Genomic DNA, 16,695 nt, shown 5'->3' on the forward strand with positions numbered 1-16,695 from the left:
ATTTTCCTTCATTTATATTACAGTAAAAACAATTGTTTTAAATATCATAATTCTTGTTCAGTAGAAGCTATCACTATTCATTTTTTAGTAGCTAGTTTAACGTCAAACTATTGTGACACAAACCAAAAAAATATTAACAGAAAACTTACGTGTGTATGGCGCGCGCGCGCGCATGTAATATATAATGATAATGATGATGATGATGATGATAATAATAATAGTAATAATAATAATAATATATATTATATATGTACACATATGATAACAATCAGTTGTTTTTACTGTATCTATGTACAAATTTTGAAAAAATTATTTGTAAATGATGAAATTATATAATCATTAAAATTAAATCCGTCAAGCTTCTTGAAAAATGTAAAAAATCTATCATTTATAAACATGCTACAACTCCCTTTAAAACTACGAATAAACAAATTTGGAAAGACACAACTCAAATATTATAAATCGTAATTACAATTTGTATTTAACATTTCAATTGCTACACATTTAGTTTACCTATCAATCGAGCAACATTGTGTTTTTCGGTTAGCGAAAGATCCTACAAATTATATATAAGTAATCACGTATTGAGGTACATAACCTAAATAATACAATTTTTAACCAAAAGAATTTGATGTGTAGTATGAATTTTTAAGTCGATTAGTACTTTTTTGAATTGATATCTCATTTATTTAACTAAGCCCATTTTTTTAGCTTCCACTTCGTAAATTAATAACCTCCACATTTTGACTACAAAAACTTCTGCTTCTTCATCCAATACCTACAACATATGATATTATAAAATCAATAACAAAAATATTATATAAATAAATAATAATAAAATAAAAATTATTTACCATCTGTACATCATCAAGTATGCCCTGAGGCGAGCTGCCGGCCATTACTTTGCTACAAATAAAATCTACCAATGTAGGTTCAGGTTCTCCAATGTATTCAATAATCTTTTTATTAATCCACGGCCTTATCCTCTTTTCCATTAATGTCTATAAAAATAACAAAAATTGATGAAAAATTAATTCATAAATATTCATTCATAATATATCTTACATTATCTATTACTGCCCAATCAAGTTGATAGCCAAACAAAGCGTTTTTATCTGTAGGTATTTTGTCAATAAGGGATTTTATATGCTTTCTTTTCTCTTCTTGACTTTTTGTACTTTCTTCTTTACCAGCTTTAGGAGCTTCTTCATTAGATTTTTTCTTTTTCTCTTCACCATAGTCTAGAATAGAATTCATATAAAAATCGTATATTATTGTAGTATCGTGGACGAGAGGCCTAAGAGATATTGGGCGAACCATAAACAATGTCGCGAAAAAGCCTAAATGCCGACAGGCCAATGTATCGTCGGTCCTTCAATCGAATAGTTACGCGGAAAAGGTCTGCATGACCCTAGCCACGAGCGGTTGTGGGACACGTGCGTGGTGGGGCTAAGAGAAAAGACAAAGGGATGCTAAGAGAGAAAGACGAATTAACAGTCAGTGTTAGTTGAGAAGTCAAAGAATGTGAATCGAGGAGTCAGAGAGTGCGAATTGCGTTGTCGAGAGAATGTGGTCCGCGTGAGAGAGAGCGTTGGAACCGTGGTGACGAGAGTTGCAAATTAACTATTTAGTTGTCTTAATTATAGCACGTTATTGTATTTAGTTCACGTTAAACAACCATCGTTTCCTGTTTAACCAACACCTGTTTACTCCATCTTAAATAAACTAATTGTAGTAAGATCATACATTATCTAAACGAAAAATATATTTATACTTTTTAATTACCTAAAGGAACTAGTTTACGCTTTTTTGCGTTATTAGCACCATCGTCATCATCGTCATTGTTAAATACGTCTTTAACATCGATCCGACCTTTCTTTTTATTCTGATTCGTTTGTTGCGTACTAACATTAATAGCCGTGCTTGGACTAGCAGGAGTTTTATTACCAATTCCATGATCACCACCACGATTGCCTCCGCTTCCCATAGCGAATGGCACAAAGTTACCTGTAATAAAAGTAAAATGTGGCACACAAATAGAGTGTTTGTATAAGTTAAATAAATCACATCATTTACTCACTACTACCAGTTTTTTCTGGTTCGCTAACGAGAGACATACGCGAATCTTCATCTAATGTGGGTGGAATGGACTGAACTGGTGTTGTTACTGTTTGATTAGAAGGTGACGATCTTGTACCCTTTACACTTTCTCTATCTGTTTCTATAACTTCTTCAGTTTCTTCGCCATCACGATGATGATTCTGATGATGACGATGATGTCTTCGATGATGGTGGTGATGCCGCGGTGGTGTTCTAGATGGTGCCTCTGACTGAGAAACATCATCAAATTGCACACATTCGTCACTATCACTTTCAATTGGTTCAGTTTCTATGGGCGGCATAACTTCTTTTTCCTTTTTCACCACTTTTTCATCCTCTTCGTCTATTATCGTGATAACCGGTTTAGGCTTATACTGTTCCTCCCGTTCAGCTTTTAACTGAAATAAGCAATGTCTTCATGTAGAAGGAATAGTTTACATACAACGAAAGATAAATGCATATTACATATCTTAATAAAAATCAATATTGTAATTAGTCATAAACCAAAATATCACATTATTTAGGAACATTTTACCCTTTCAAACTCAGCCGCTGGATCTGGATGAGAAGCGTCAGCATAAAGTTTATCGCGAAGGCGTTGAAGCTCTTGACGCTCGGCGCAACGATCCCGCGAATCGGCTTCTGCTTCCAATGCTCTCTCTTCTAGACGACGTGAAAGTTCTTTACCTTTGTAATATTTAGCGTCGTCTCTTTCATCATCATAATCTTCGAGAAATTCTTTCAAGCGTTTTGCTTCCCTTTCTCTCGCTTCCCGTTTTGCTCTGCGTTTCTCCGCTTCTTTCTCATATTCCTTTTGTTTGCGACGTTCCCGCGTTTCCCATGCTCTCAAACGCTCTTGATAAGCTGCTTCTTTTTCTCTCGCTCTTCTTTCGTTCTTTTTCCTCTCTTTCGCCTCTTCCTCTTCCTCCCTTTCACGCATAATTTCTCTTTCAGTTTTCCTTGCTTCTTCTCTTTCACGTTCTCTTTCTCGTTCCCTGTCCCTTTCCCTTTCTCTATCTCTTTCACGTTCTCTTTCACGCTCTCTTTCGCGGTCACGATCTCTTTCTCGTTCTCTTTCTCTATCTCTTTCTCGATCTCTATCTCTATCACGATCTCTGTCGCTCCTCTGACGATCCCTCTCTCGTTCCTTAGATCTTAAGAAAGATAGAAAATGCTTACAATAAATTTTATATTGTAAATTAATGAATTTTTAAACACTTCCCGGAAATTGTTAAATGTTAATACCTAGATTTAGACCGCCTTTTGTCTCTTCTACTACTTCCGGTACTACTACTGCGACCTTTATGAGACGTGGGACTACCAGGATCGCCGTCTTGATCGTCTTTAGTGTTACTGCCATCACGCCTGTCTCGTCGCTCTTTTTCACGTTTCTCCCGTTCTTCTTTCTCAACAGCTTCTTTCTTCCGTTTAACTTGAGCCTTCTCCTCCTCCTGCTTCTATAAAAAACAAAAATAAAAAAATAGGTGAGACCAAATATTCAAAGCAAACTTATCAGGCTGTGATAATAAAACGCAAAAACTAGCAATCGTATATCCTCTTCAGTTATAAAAATTAAAGGGTAGAAAAAGGTTACTGTAAGTGTAAAGTTAGTTAATGAATATAAAAGTGGTAAAATATCACTACACTATAACAGTGCAGTATTATCATTTCTTTTCTTTAATTCAAAATATAGATGCCCTGATACATACAAAATATTTGCACAAACAAGCGATATTATTTTAAAAGTAATATTACACGGATCTTTATATCAACAAAATGATTACTTGAAATAAATACTTCAAAAAGAAATCTTAATTCGTTATGAAAATTCTTTTAAAAAATATTTTTAACATTTTGTATATTTTTTTAATATTTACATTTTGTATACAAATTGTGCTTTACTTTTAGTATCTTTAACATTACAAAGATTGCAATGTTGAACGATTACTAGTTGTACAAAAATTAATCACATATCAAGTATCATAATTCTGTTCATCTCAATATAGTATACTCACTCCGCTGGAGTATGCTCGCTCAGCAGCATCTTACACGAAATCTTGTTTACATATCAATTACCTAAGTGCAGGTATAAATTTTGGAAACAAGCATAAGAAATTTCTTAAGCTCTACTTAAATTAAGAATACCTTAATGCTAACAGACGCATTGTAGAGGCCACCCAATGTACTTACAACATTGCAAATGTGCCTGTAAATCAATAGTGTCTAAAGCTATATAAGTCTAAGAGTCGAAAGGGGTGATATTTAGATTTCTTGTCAATATTCAATAATTATTAGAAAGTATTATACCAATCAGAAGCGGAGTCATCACGAAGAAGGGATTCCACCAAAACACCTTTCATTTTTGCCAAGAAACTGTCACACGTCTGTCAACTTTGTTTTCTTCTGGCTATGCAGTTGATGCAGCAAACTGTTGGATATCAAATGCACAATAGTTTGCCCACCCTTATCGTCCCGTATTATCAACGTAACGTCTTAGAAATAAATTAATATGGTTCATCCTTACTTGATATAATAATAACAATAATGGGTTACTGCTTGGAGAGTCCTAAATCATAGACTCTAATGAATATTACTCTTTAGTGACAAAAAATTATGAAACCTAACACTGCTTATTCCTTCCTGCTTATGACATTGTTAATAAACCCTATATAAAGCCATCAATGGACTATGCTATATAAGAAAAAACATATTCAAAATTATGAACTGCTTTCTCTTAGTTTTCAAAATTAAATATCCATACAATAACCCATAGTATTTTAATCTAATAAGGATAGAGTAACTGAGTGCATAAAAGTAGATGCACATATGAGGAAAAAAACAGACTGTTGAAACATGAAATATCAGTGGTCATAAGTATTCAGATGGGCAGTTCACTAACAAAACTACAAGAACCGAATGGTTGTGTTGGCTCATGGTTGTGGAGTTTACTCACGGTGTGAAGTTGACTTGGTCAGTCAGTGTGGTGGTACCGGAGAATGGAGGAGCGCGCACCTAGGTACTACATGTCTGATCGAGACGCTGACAGAAGCTGTTTACACAAAATAAAGACAACAACTGAACAGTCGCCATTGTGAAGACAAAATCATTTCATTGTGTGTAGGATTCAGAAAGTCTCGATCCTATTAATAATCTATCTAAGAATATATTATAAAATATGTCAGCGTCAAATTTCTTTGTTCAATGTAAAACATTTTTTACCGATCCTAAACAATGTGTAAAAACAAATGGAATGGCACTTTGCTGATCTTCTATATATCTGTACTAAACTGCTAGACATTAATACAAATATAAAAATAAATTATAATTATCTTTCATAAAAAACAAATAATACAACAATCTTAATTAATTTTATAGTCTCACTCAATGAAAAATTGAATAATCAAATTTTTTAGTAATCTATAATTATTAATTTAGTATTATTTTTTAAACTTATTCATATCAACCTCATATAAAGTAATTCTTTTGCTAATTGACTCAAAGAATATATAATCCTCATAGTGATTGACAGCACTTCCATTGAATCAATTAATGAGAGAATCATCTGTGTTATAGAAAACCTTTTTATTACAATTTCAACTATATAATAATAATGTTGCATTTACTTTAAAATATTATTACTAAAGCCTTCCAACTCTTTATCCTTTATTATCTTGCATTCTATAATACCATTACACAAGTTCTTCATTTTTTAGAACTATAAGAATTGATTTTGTAATGTCATTTCTTTAAAACTAAACATCATGTTATATAAAAATACATTGCATTTTTATAACAATATTGGTGCCAGCAGTTTAGCACAATAACTATAGAAACAGGTAAAGAAATTTGATTATATGGAATAACTTGTATTCAAAATACAATAGCATTAATGCTATTAATATAATGCAGAATTATATGCGATGAATTAAGAAAATGGAGTTTCAATAGAAACAGATTTATTGGCTACATGATGTCAGCATGTTGTAGAGTTACGAGATTCTCCCGTCTTAATATTGCACATTTCTTGTTTTTTCATGTTTTGTTGGTTGGATATACTCTGACTTACCGACGAGGCTGCAGCTGCCTGCGAAAATACGAGGGATGTGCTGTGATTGACTCCCTTCAGAGCCAATGAGTGAGTGAAAGAGTGGTCCCCACACACAGCATTCCTAGGCGTGTGCGTTTGCTGTGTGCGACGCACGCTGCCTGTTATTATAATTATAGCAACGAGTCACGGCTCCAATTTTTTAGAGCTAACATAGCACACACGCACTTTATCACAATATACTTAAAAGCTAAAGTTTACAACTATACACTTGTAATCCTCTTTTGCCTGCCCAAATGCATTTAATTTTCTATATAAATATGTTGCGAGTTCGATCAATAGTCTAACATGAAACATAGATATAATCAAATGCATAAAACGTGTATAAACGTTCATAATACATATTTACAATGCATTTCATTATAGTATTTAAAGCATAGAAACATCTAAATATTTGTCACATACCAATTGTAACTTAGTAACAATACAACCATTTAAAAATGAATTAAACACAATTCATGAATTCACTAGTCATTGATATAATCAAAAAGTATTATAAACTTGTTAAACTTAGTACAAACTCTTTACAACTATAATTTAAAAATACATTTTTTTTTTATTAAATATATAGTTTTGAAAGAAGTTAGTATATTCCAATTTTTCCTATTTGTAAAGTGATTCATTTTATTTTTTTATTTGAAAAACGAAAAAGAATATCATGTTTTTTAAAGATAATAGAATAAATACTACAAAGTATTACAAACATATTCTTAATCATTTGTACAAAACAGAAACAGATAAATATTATCTCTATAACACTTACATATTAAATGCAGAAAAAAATAAAAGCCTATAGTAATATAATATATTGCAGTTAAAATTTTGCTTTAAAAGATATGATTCTTTCTAGCAAAAAATTTAAGAAATTAAATATGCTGCCTATCATACACACAGAAGAATGTGTAACAAACATTATTGCCCATTAAAATAATTTAAATTAGTTAATATAGTTTTTCACATAAAATAATTCTTTTTAGAGAAGATTACAATATATTATAGAATAATGTTTATAATGCTTCGTAAAAAATTCACATAATCGACACTAACAATTTTACAATAATTGTTAGCATTCTTATACCTAAACTTTTGCAAAGTTTTTACCCAATCCTATTAGACCACAATTCATAATACCTTCTAATATCTTGGTATATCATATCCGACCAAAAAGAAGGGCAGAAAAGTAGGAATGACATAACAAGATTTCCAAAATAATTATGAAAATAATTACCTTCATAACCTCCCTGAATTTTCCAATTTCTCGTGTAATCAAGTCTCTTTTACTTTCTTCTATTTCTGCATCATCCAGGTTCAAAGATTTAGCAACCATTTTTATTTGATGTTCTTCTATAACATATAATTAAAGAATATTTGTTAGTTCTCTAATTTAATTCAATACATTACTATGAATAGAATTAGTACACTACCAGGAGCAGCTTGAGCCATTTCTAAATCAGCGGCATGTTCAGCTATAATTTGATTAATACGTGCTAATGCATCTGCATCCACTACTCTCATACCCTCATCCATGTAATCTTCACCTTCTTCTCCTTCTGCCCCTTCAATTGATGTTTCATCTTGTAGAGGCGATTGGCCTCCTCTTAATTTTTTCCTTCTTTCTGCTATTATACACAAAGAAGTAACAAATCAAAATAAATGAATAATATGTATGCATGTAAATACTGCAAGTATTTTAAATTTACCTTTGAACTGATCCAAAACGACTTTAGCTTTTGCATCAACTTTGACAACAAGCTTCTTTGTACCGATTTCCATGTCATGAAGTAATCTAACTGCTCTAAGACCTGCATCAGGACCTGCATATTCGCAAAATCCAAATGCTTGGACTCTCTTCCATGAAAGCACATGACCACATGCACCCAAAATATGTCGAATCATCACATCAGGTGCTCTTTCCATAATGTTACCAATAAATACAGTAACTGGCGGACCAGATTCTCTTTCACGGCGACGATTATTGTCATGACGATTTTGGTTACGTGCATACCGAACAGCTGGAGCTGAGGTCTGCATCGCAGATACGGGTGTTGGAATCATCTATGTTTTATAAATGGTAGTATTCTTAATAATGCACATCTCTACTCATGCAGTCCAGAATCTCCCCTCCCCCTAATAGTATGTTAATCTTTTTCCTTGTATTATATTTTATTATAAAGGTAAGACATGCATATATCAAATAAAAAGAACTTAAGATGAAAATTTGTGCCAGAAAACATAACTTTTAGAAAATGTCTCATACAATAATCCTATAGCATAAATAGTTAAGTAATATGCATTCCATTCATAGTGTAATTTAAATACAGGATGTTAATACATTATACAAAACAACTGCATTAACATATAGAAAAATGTTTAATTATGATATAATTAGTGATATTTAAAAATATAAGGTTATTTTTGTGAATTTTTATTACTTAACATGTTAATTTATTTACACAGCATTAATAAAATCAAACATTACATGCTTTTGATTTTTCTTTTATAGTAAGTAAAGATGCTTATTATTTTTGTTTTAACATTTCTGGCACTTGAATATATTACTTTTTATCTTTTATTTAAAAAAAAATAGGTTATATAAAGTAATTACATTATTACAAATTAAACAATATATCAATTTTTAATTATTTTAATTATTTAATATATAATCGTTATCATTTAAAATGAATAAGAAAAATGACAGATTAAAATATTAGGAGATTAATCTAACAAAGAAATTATATTAAGTTACATTACTCTGTATTAGAGTTTTAGTTAATAAAATAATTAGTTTCTTTATTGAAACCACTGAAAATTTTATTAACAGCAAGTGCAAACGATTGTTAACAGGAGATCATAAATTTACCAACAGCATACAAAACAAACATGCCCAAATTTTAGAATATTTAATTTTATATTTACTTACATGTGCCATAGGCATTACACCGCCAATAATTGGTGGAGGTGCACCAACCATGTAAGGCATTGGTGGCATGCCTGGTATTCCCATTGGGGGCTGACCAGGGTAAGACATTTCTTATTTTAAATAATACTATGGCAGTGTTCTCACTAAAATATGTAATACAGTTATTTAGTGGAAGTAATATATAAAAGATATAGAGTTTTATTTCAACATAGAACTTTTATTAATACTGATATATATATTATTATAATCCATACTTACAACTATTAAATTTTAAAAATAAAAATTTAATGATTGCAAATAAATGAAATCTCATGTCTGTAAATTGTATTATGTAGTTACAAAAACATATTTTAATTATATTGTACTTGAAATATTTAAAAAATTGACATTAAATAACCTTTGATACATAACAATCTTAAGCACACTTTCTTGAGATATAATAAAATACAAGTATGAATTTAATACTCTAGTAATCAATATTACAAAACAAATATTTGAACTATGCATAGACATATAAACATTACTCAACATGTAAGTTTGCTGTGTGAAAACATGTTTTTCGTAGTAATAGTTATAGATATCAGAGAAGACTCTAATGGATGCTTTGGTATTCTAACCATTAAAATGATCTCAACAAAGAACCAATACTGTACTTACATAATATATTTGAAAATAGAAATAAAGCATCAACCATCATTTAACAAATATTTACGTCATTTTAATAGGACTCTAAAGCTAAAGGAATATTACAATAAACACACAAACTGAAACTTCCACTTTCACAATCCGTCAGCTAGTAATTACTTCTTTTCGTCCATTACGGCTTCATGCGCTGATTGCTTCTAGAAGGCTATGGTTGATGTTACATTTCCCATGGGTTCGAAGACTCATCGTAAAAGAACCAAGCTACATATGCAGCAACTTACGACTTCTACTCTGTAATTTATTGAATTTTTGATAGAGCATATTAAAACAAAATAAATTAATATTAAATATTTTAAATTGTATACAATTATATCATTTCCTCAGTAGAGCAGCATTTAGTTTTAATTTTAATTTCAATTTTAATTTTCATTATCATATTTTGTTGTACCAGAGACACCATTAAAATGTTATGAAACAAATCTATGTTTAAATAAATTAATGCCAGAAAACCCGGTTTACTTACACATGGAATTGTATTATAATTGTATAATTTTTGCATATAATTCTTTACAATATTTTTTTACAGATTTACGAAATACTTAGAATTGTGTAGTAATTTTTTTTTCTTATCGTACTTTTTATTATTTACTTAATAACCTCTATACTGAAAATGTAAAAAATAATTACAAAAACATTGAACAGCATTACTAGATATTTAAATAAACATTTTTATACAAAATCAATTAAGGAAATTAATTAAAATATATTTGACATTTTTCATTTATATAGATAAAATTTATATAAATTTCTAATATTCAATGGTCATCTACTCTTGTAGATGCTACCAGATACTACCAATGATAATATTATTACATTAGAAAAAAATATATTAAAAAATATATGTATGTAAGAAAATTCATTAATTCTCTTTTCTCTTGGCATTACATTTTTAAAAGTGAACTATCTATGACATAGTAAATCAATTATTAAAACGGATGCTATTAATAAAAATGAATATATTATGTAACAATCATAACTCATCATGTTAGATTAAAATATTGGAAATATAATAGGCAATATAGTGAACAGTAAAATAATACAGCGGGTTTTTTTATTGTCAACATTAGCATTATTTAAATGTTTAGTCAAGAAGATATAAATTTAAGGACGCCCTCTTCAGTTGATCGGTTTCCGTTAAACTCCTTAGTTCATGAAATGGCAGTGTGGTGTATTCTTACGCTAGGTGAAATCTTTTTGGAGGATAGTCAGAGTTTCAAAACACAAAAAAGAAATACTTTAAATTATTAAAGATTCCAATGTGCCAAACAATTAAAGAAATTTTGTGCGATGTCCTTTAATCCGTCTTCTGAGGTATACAAGCTAAAGTGGAAGAATATTTCATGCTTTTTATTAGTTAATTATTTTAGTTGACAGTTGAACATGGAATCCTTAAAATTATATTTTTTTGTTTAATTTACACAAATAGGAAACAATATTTTGAAAACCAAGGTAGCGAATTATATATGAACTCTTGGGAAAATACTAGAAAAAGCGAAGACAATTTTTATGATAATATTTACGTAATTTGTATTTATTAAAAACCTTATTAGGTAGTATTTAAATAACGCATTTTCCACTGCATCAGTGACGACTGTTGTACAAAAATATAGAAAACATATTTCTACTTTTTTCATCACTCCTATTATACTGTAGTATTGAATTATAAAATTAATTATTATATAGTAATGCATATCTATCTATCAAATTATTATTTTATTTAATTAAAGGAATAAATAAGAAATTTAATTATATTTATAATACAAAATAAAATTGTTTACAGTATAGGTTATATATATTCAAATATTAATTTGAATAAAATGTATTATTATTTTGGTATAAAAGTTTAAAGATTTTCATGTTGTAATTTCATAATATATATTAAAATCTTCTATCCAGTTTAAATATATATATATAAAAATAATAATTTTATATGTTTCAGTACATAAATATATAACTTTTCTTATGTATAATTAACAATGTGCATACATAATCAAGAAATAATTAAAAGGATTATGTATTTATATATAAACTCATTGCATTCAACTAGATTATACTTATTTTTTATATCTTATTTATATTGAACATTTCTATTAGTGTATTCATAACAAATATAAAATTTAAATATAGGTTAAAAATATAATTCATTTTATATAATGTTTTAATTCATATAAAAGTAATTATTTGCAGCTATATTAATTGATCATTTTATAATTTTATGTATAGAAGAATTTTCTTCTGGAATTATGTAGAATTTATAATAAACTATAATATTGTCCAATCTTTTATTCTTAATAAATAATTAATATTTCCATCATAGTATAGTGTATAAGTTAATAGAATGTTGAATTTTATATAAATAACTATATAGTGATAATGGCACCAAGACGAGGTGAAGAGATATCTGTTAAAAGAGTAGCAGCATTAGGTTGCAAATTACCTGATCAATTGCCAGCTGGAGAGATATTAACAGATATTACTCAAAACAAATGGAAACTAGGACATACAATAGGATACGGTGGATTTGGTGATATATACTTAGGTAATATTCCTTACTCAAATACTGCTTGATTGAAATAAAATTAGTGCCAACCTCGATCAAACAAACAGAAACGTACTTTAATAAATTACTTAAATGTTGTGTTTACTATTTCATTATCTGTTGCTATTAATATTAAATTTAAAAATTTTACATTCCAGCATCAAATGACATTAATGCTTCAATTGGACAAGATGCAAAGTATGTGATAAAAATTGAACCACATAATAACGGTCCACTATTTGTTGAAATGAATTTTTATATAAGAGCAGCTCGTAAACATATGAGTAAGTAACTTAGTTGTATATAACATATATAATTTATGTTTCATATATATCTCCATTATTATGAATTTTAGTTGATACCTGGTGCAAATCGCAAGGAAAAAGACGAATAGGTGTTCCAACATATGAAGGATCTGGTTCTCACATATATCGAGGGCAAAAGTATAGATTTTTAGTAATTCCAAGATATGGCATTGATATTGGAAAATTGTTTATATCAAATGGGAGAAAATTACCAATCAAACTTGTTAACAGGCTAGCTGTTCAAATGGTACTTTACTATAAAAATAGAAAATTTAGAAATTAGTTAATAATTTTGTAATCTTATTATTTTTCACATTTTTATAGTTAGATGCACTTGAATATATTCACAGTCAAGGATATGCTCATGCAGATGTTAAAGGATCAAATATTTTGTTGTCTTTAAGTGCAGAAGATATAACAACAAAAAAATTTCAAGCTTATTTGGTTGATTATGGATTGGCTTATCGTTTCCGTACAAGTGCAGGTGTACATAAGCCATTTGTTCATGATGAAAGAAGAGCTCATGAAGGAACATTAGAATTCACATCAAGAGATGCACATCATGGAAGTGAGTTTTATAAATTTGTTATGTGTCTTTCATATTTTACAACATAATTACACTTTAGTTTATTACAAATTGATATTACCGTAGCACACTCAAGAAGAGGAGATTTAGAAACATTAGGATATAATATACTACAATGGTTGTGTGGCAAATTACCTTGGGAAAAAGAAAATAATAGTGTAACATCAGCAATGGATCCAGAAGAAGTCCATGCACAAAAAGAAATTTTACTTTCAAATTTATCATTATTTATGCATAAATGTTTTCCTTATAAAAAAGAACCACCTGGTAAGTTATTGTATTTTGTATATCAATATTTCAAATATTTTTTAATTTAATTTTACTCAAATATGAAAAATAATGTAAATCCATTCTACTTTAATTAGACAAATTGCTACTTTAAAAATATTCATGACTGATATATTTAACAGATTTTTAAAATTAAATATTAATAATTAATATTTTTTACCAGCTGCCATTATGGAGTATATGAAATATATTACTGAATTGGGATTTGAAACTAAACCTAACTATTCCTATCTACGTAGTTTATTTCAGTCTGGTTCTAGGCAAAAAAATGATGTTCCTACATGTTTGCACCCTTTAAGAGAATCTAATGAAAATATTTCTTATCCCATGTCTTTCAAACGACCGTACTTACGAGAAAGGAAACCTTGTAGACCTGTAAATGGCGAGGTATACTATTACATTTTTTATTAATATTAAATCTTATTTCATAATAAAACAATATGCATTATTATTTTTAGATACGCATAACTCGAAATACACAACCTAAATATCCAGTTGAACGAAAAGAATTTTGTTGGGAAGCAGTGCTAGCGCTCCATCCTGATAAACTCGCAAAAATTAGTCTACAAACTCCACCTTCACCACTTACACCACCTCCATCTCCACCTCCTCCATCCTTACCTACATATGCCATGTTAAGCGTAATTCAGAGAATGAAAGAGAAACAATCAGGCGCATTTCGACATAAATCTTTACCGAAAACATTAGAGTGAGTATATTTAAATTATATACAATAACAGTGTAAAATAATTCTTTTTTTAAACAGAGATCCTAAAACAAAGTGGATGACACCAGCTATGGAACAAATAGTTCAATTAAAAAAGAAAAATTCCTTGACAACACTTTCTTTAGCGAAGATTTCACCACGTGTGACACGGTCCCGAGGGGCTCAATTAAAACGTAAGATATTTTTCAAATTTTTCTTATTTATATAACTTTACTTTTATCTATATTTTATTTATCTACGTTTTTTAATTCATTATATATGATCTATTAGGACTTGGAAATAAAAAATCTTACAAACAAATACAAAGCAGCAAAAGAAAAAAAGGTCCCTCAACATGAGTATGACAAATTTTGCTAAATATTATACATTTTCATTCCTTGAACAATGGAATCACAAACGAGTTAACTAAATAATGAATGAATTAAGTATTATTTCCTATTAATTCATTTAGATTTTGTAAGAATATACTCTTGATTAAACTCCTGTTTAAAGGACAAAATTTCATTTATTAGGAATGTCTCAGGTGTATTTAGAGCACCAACTTTTGTAAGACTGCTTATATATCATGATTTATTGTTTAACAAACTGTATATTAATATAAGATTTTTTTTTTAGTAACTGTATCTCGAACAAATAATTATAAATAATTCAGTGGACACTTTAAAAAAATTACATTGCTTCCTTTAAGAACATTATTTCAATACAATTCAAAGAAGACTTGCTAACAGGCGCAATAATGAGAAATCGTTACTTTTGCATATAAAAAATATGCAATTTAATGTCATAATAAACAAGTGATCTAAATGTTGCATCGAAAACACGTTTCATCAACTTTTAAGAATTATTTGTTTATTTTATAAAATGAGTCAATAGTATGATATGCTGAATAGATAATGTCAATATTTCATTAAGTTGCTTTATTAAAATAAATTATAGTTTTAATGTTTAAATTATATTTAATCTTTTTTTCTTTTTTATTACTATAATTATTTTGTAAGTTAAAAGTGACTGTGAGTAAATTATTTTATTATATTCGGACATTGCTAAAGTAATCTAATACTTTGATTTTGTGAGCCAATCCTAAATGAATTACTCCTAATTCTCATAAAAATATAGAGATTAATTTATTAGCAAAAATTATGTAAAAGATTTCTTCGAAGTATCAAGATATATATACAAGCATAGAGTCCCTAATTATTGTCTATAATATAAACGAAGTTGTAGTATACTTTGAAATAATACAATTAGAAGTAGTGAAATGTAGGTAAAAATAATACAACTGTAAACTGTTATTAATTCTCAGTATTAAGCCATTAAATGCTTACATATGATTAAAATATAACAGTTTATATTTGTTATTATAGTTACAATATATCAACAGGAATGCGTGTGTAGTATAAATAATACAATTAATATTTTTATTTGGTTCTAGATTTTATATATGTACAACATGTAACTAGAAAATACACAGTTATGCTTCTAATATGTTGCAATATCTCATGTAATATTATCTTATGTCATTTTTTAGTAGAACTTAACCAAATTTGTATTGATTCAGATCTAATATTTACATAACATTGTTACATGAAATACAATTGATACTTGTATATATTTATATCATAAGAGCCATGTATAGATGGAATCGTCGATTTATTTACAGTAAATTTGTGATAACTAATTTGTATTTTTTTAAGTTACATGTACCTGTGCCAGAAAAGCAGTGTTGTTAAAGACTTAAAAGTGTATTGTAATTAAATAAATACATGTGCATTTGTAATCTTTTTTTATAATGCTAGTGTTTCATCATATTCTGATTTATTATATTTCACTAATGTAAGATACCTGACATGAGCTTTTTTTATTTTCATGAATATTATTCTAATTTAGTTATAGAAGATGTGATTAAACATTTACTATATTAAGCAAACAATACATATATATTTATTAACAGCACTGCACAAGATTCTTAAAGTATTGTCAACAAGATTATAATAAAAAGAATATAATAAAATTTACTTGCTAATTTGTATTGCATTCTAATCAGGACGATTACTAATAGTATGAATGAATAATAAATAAATAGCAAAAATAATGCATATATACCAGGTATAGAATTTAATTATATGTGTATGTTATCATACATTTTATATATTATTGTATATTGTATTTGAAAAAATATAAAATGAAGTATATAAAATATATTGTTTAAATAAATTTATTTAATTATCTTTTATTTATAGTTACATATTTATTAGTTAATAATTAATATTATTATTAGTAATATAAGATATTAAAATTATTTTTTGATGTGATATTATTACATTAAATGGAAGGAAATTTATTGTACTTTATCATTATATCAAATTTATGAATGTTTTAATGAAATTATACTCAATTCTTTTACTTCAAAAGATCAAAGT

The 16,695-nt window shown here is 28.3% G+C and overlaps 2 protein-coding genes across 5 annotated transcripts; one reads left to right on the top strand and one right to left on the bottom strand.

Moving 5' to 3' along the window:
• Positions 1 to 453: 453 nt before the first annotated feature.
• Positions 454 to 9,984, bottom strand: LOC122573430 (RNA-binding protein 25). 3 transcript variants are annotated; one of them, XM_043739793.1, is made up of 12 exons: positions 9,783 to 9,981; positions 9,126 to 9,268; positions 7,906 to 8,230; positions 7,630 to 7,824; positions 7,434 to 7,549; positions 3,346 to 3,557; positions 2,636 to 3,254; positions 2,081 to 2,498; positions 1,786 to 2,007; positions 1,066 to 1,241; positions 855 to 1,001; positions 454 to 778 (listed from the first exon to the last, which is right to left on the bottom strand). In XM_043739793.1, exons 2-12 carry the CDS (start codon positions 9,231 to 9,233, stop codon positions 686 to 688), a joined length of 2,631 nt encoding a protein of 876 aa, XP_043595728.1. In that variant the 5' UTR covers positions 9,234 to 9,268; positions 9,783 to 9,981; the 3' UTR covers positions 454 to 685. The 3 variants fall into 3 exon arrangements, 2 of the variants coding, with proteins under 2 accessions (XP_043595728.1, XP_043595720.1); XM_043739785.1 differs by having other exon boundaries at positions 7,906 to 8,260; XR_006318740.1 differs by lacking the exons at positions 454 to 778; positions 855 to 1,001 and adding an exon at positions 1,318 to 1,449 and having other exon boundaries at positions 1,106 to 1,241; positions 7,906 to 8,260; positions 9,783 to 9,984.
• An 881-nt stretch (positions 9,985 to 10,865) lies between these two features.
• On the top strand, positions 10,866 to 16,045 carry LOC122577701 (serine/threonine-protein kinase VRK1-like). Of its 2 annotated transcripts, XR_006320408.1 has the most exons (11): positions 10,866 to 11,141; positions 12,199 to 12,369; positions 12,528 to 12,653; positions 12,725 to 12,921; positions 12,999 to 13,242; positions 13,327 to 13,527; positions 13,712 to 13,935; positions 14,007 to 14,257; positions 14,315 to 14,448; positions 14,546 to 14,821; positions 14,891 to 16,045. XR_006320408.1 is itself a non-coding variant. In XM_043749181.1 (10 exons), the coding sequence occupies exons 2-10, from the start codon at positions 12,204 to 12,206 to the stop codon at positions 14,611 to 14,613; spliced, it is 1,611 nt and encodes a 536-aa protein (XP_043605116.1). In that variant the 5' UTR covers positions 10,866 to 11,141; positions 12,199 to 12,203; the 3' UTR covers positions 14,614 to 16,045. The 2 variants fall into 2 exon arrangements, 1 of the variants encoding a protein (XP_043605116.1); XM_043749181.1 differs by having other exon boundaries at positions 14,546 to 16,045.
• The last annotated feature ends 650 nt before the right edge of the window (positions 16,046 to 16,695 follow it).

This window comes from Bombus pyrosoma, linkage group LG2 (genome assembly GCF_014825855.1).
Source record: "Bombus pyrosoma isolate SC7728 linkage group LG2, ASM1482585v1, whole genome shotgun sequence".
Lineage (NCBI taxonomy): Eukaryota > Metazoa > Arthropoda > Insecta > Hymenoptera > Apidae > Bombus > Bombus pyrosoma.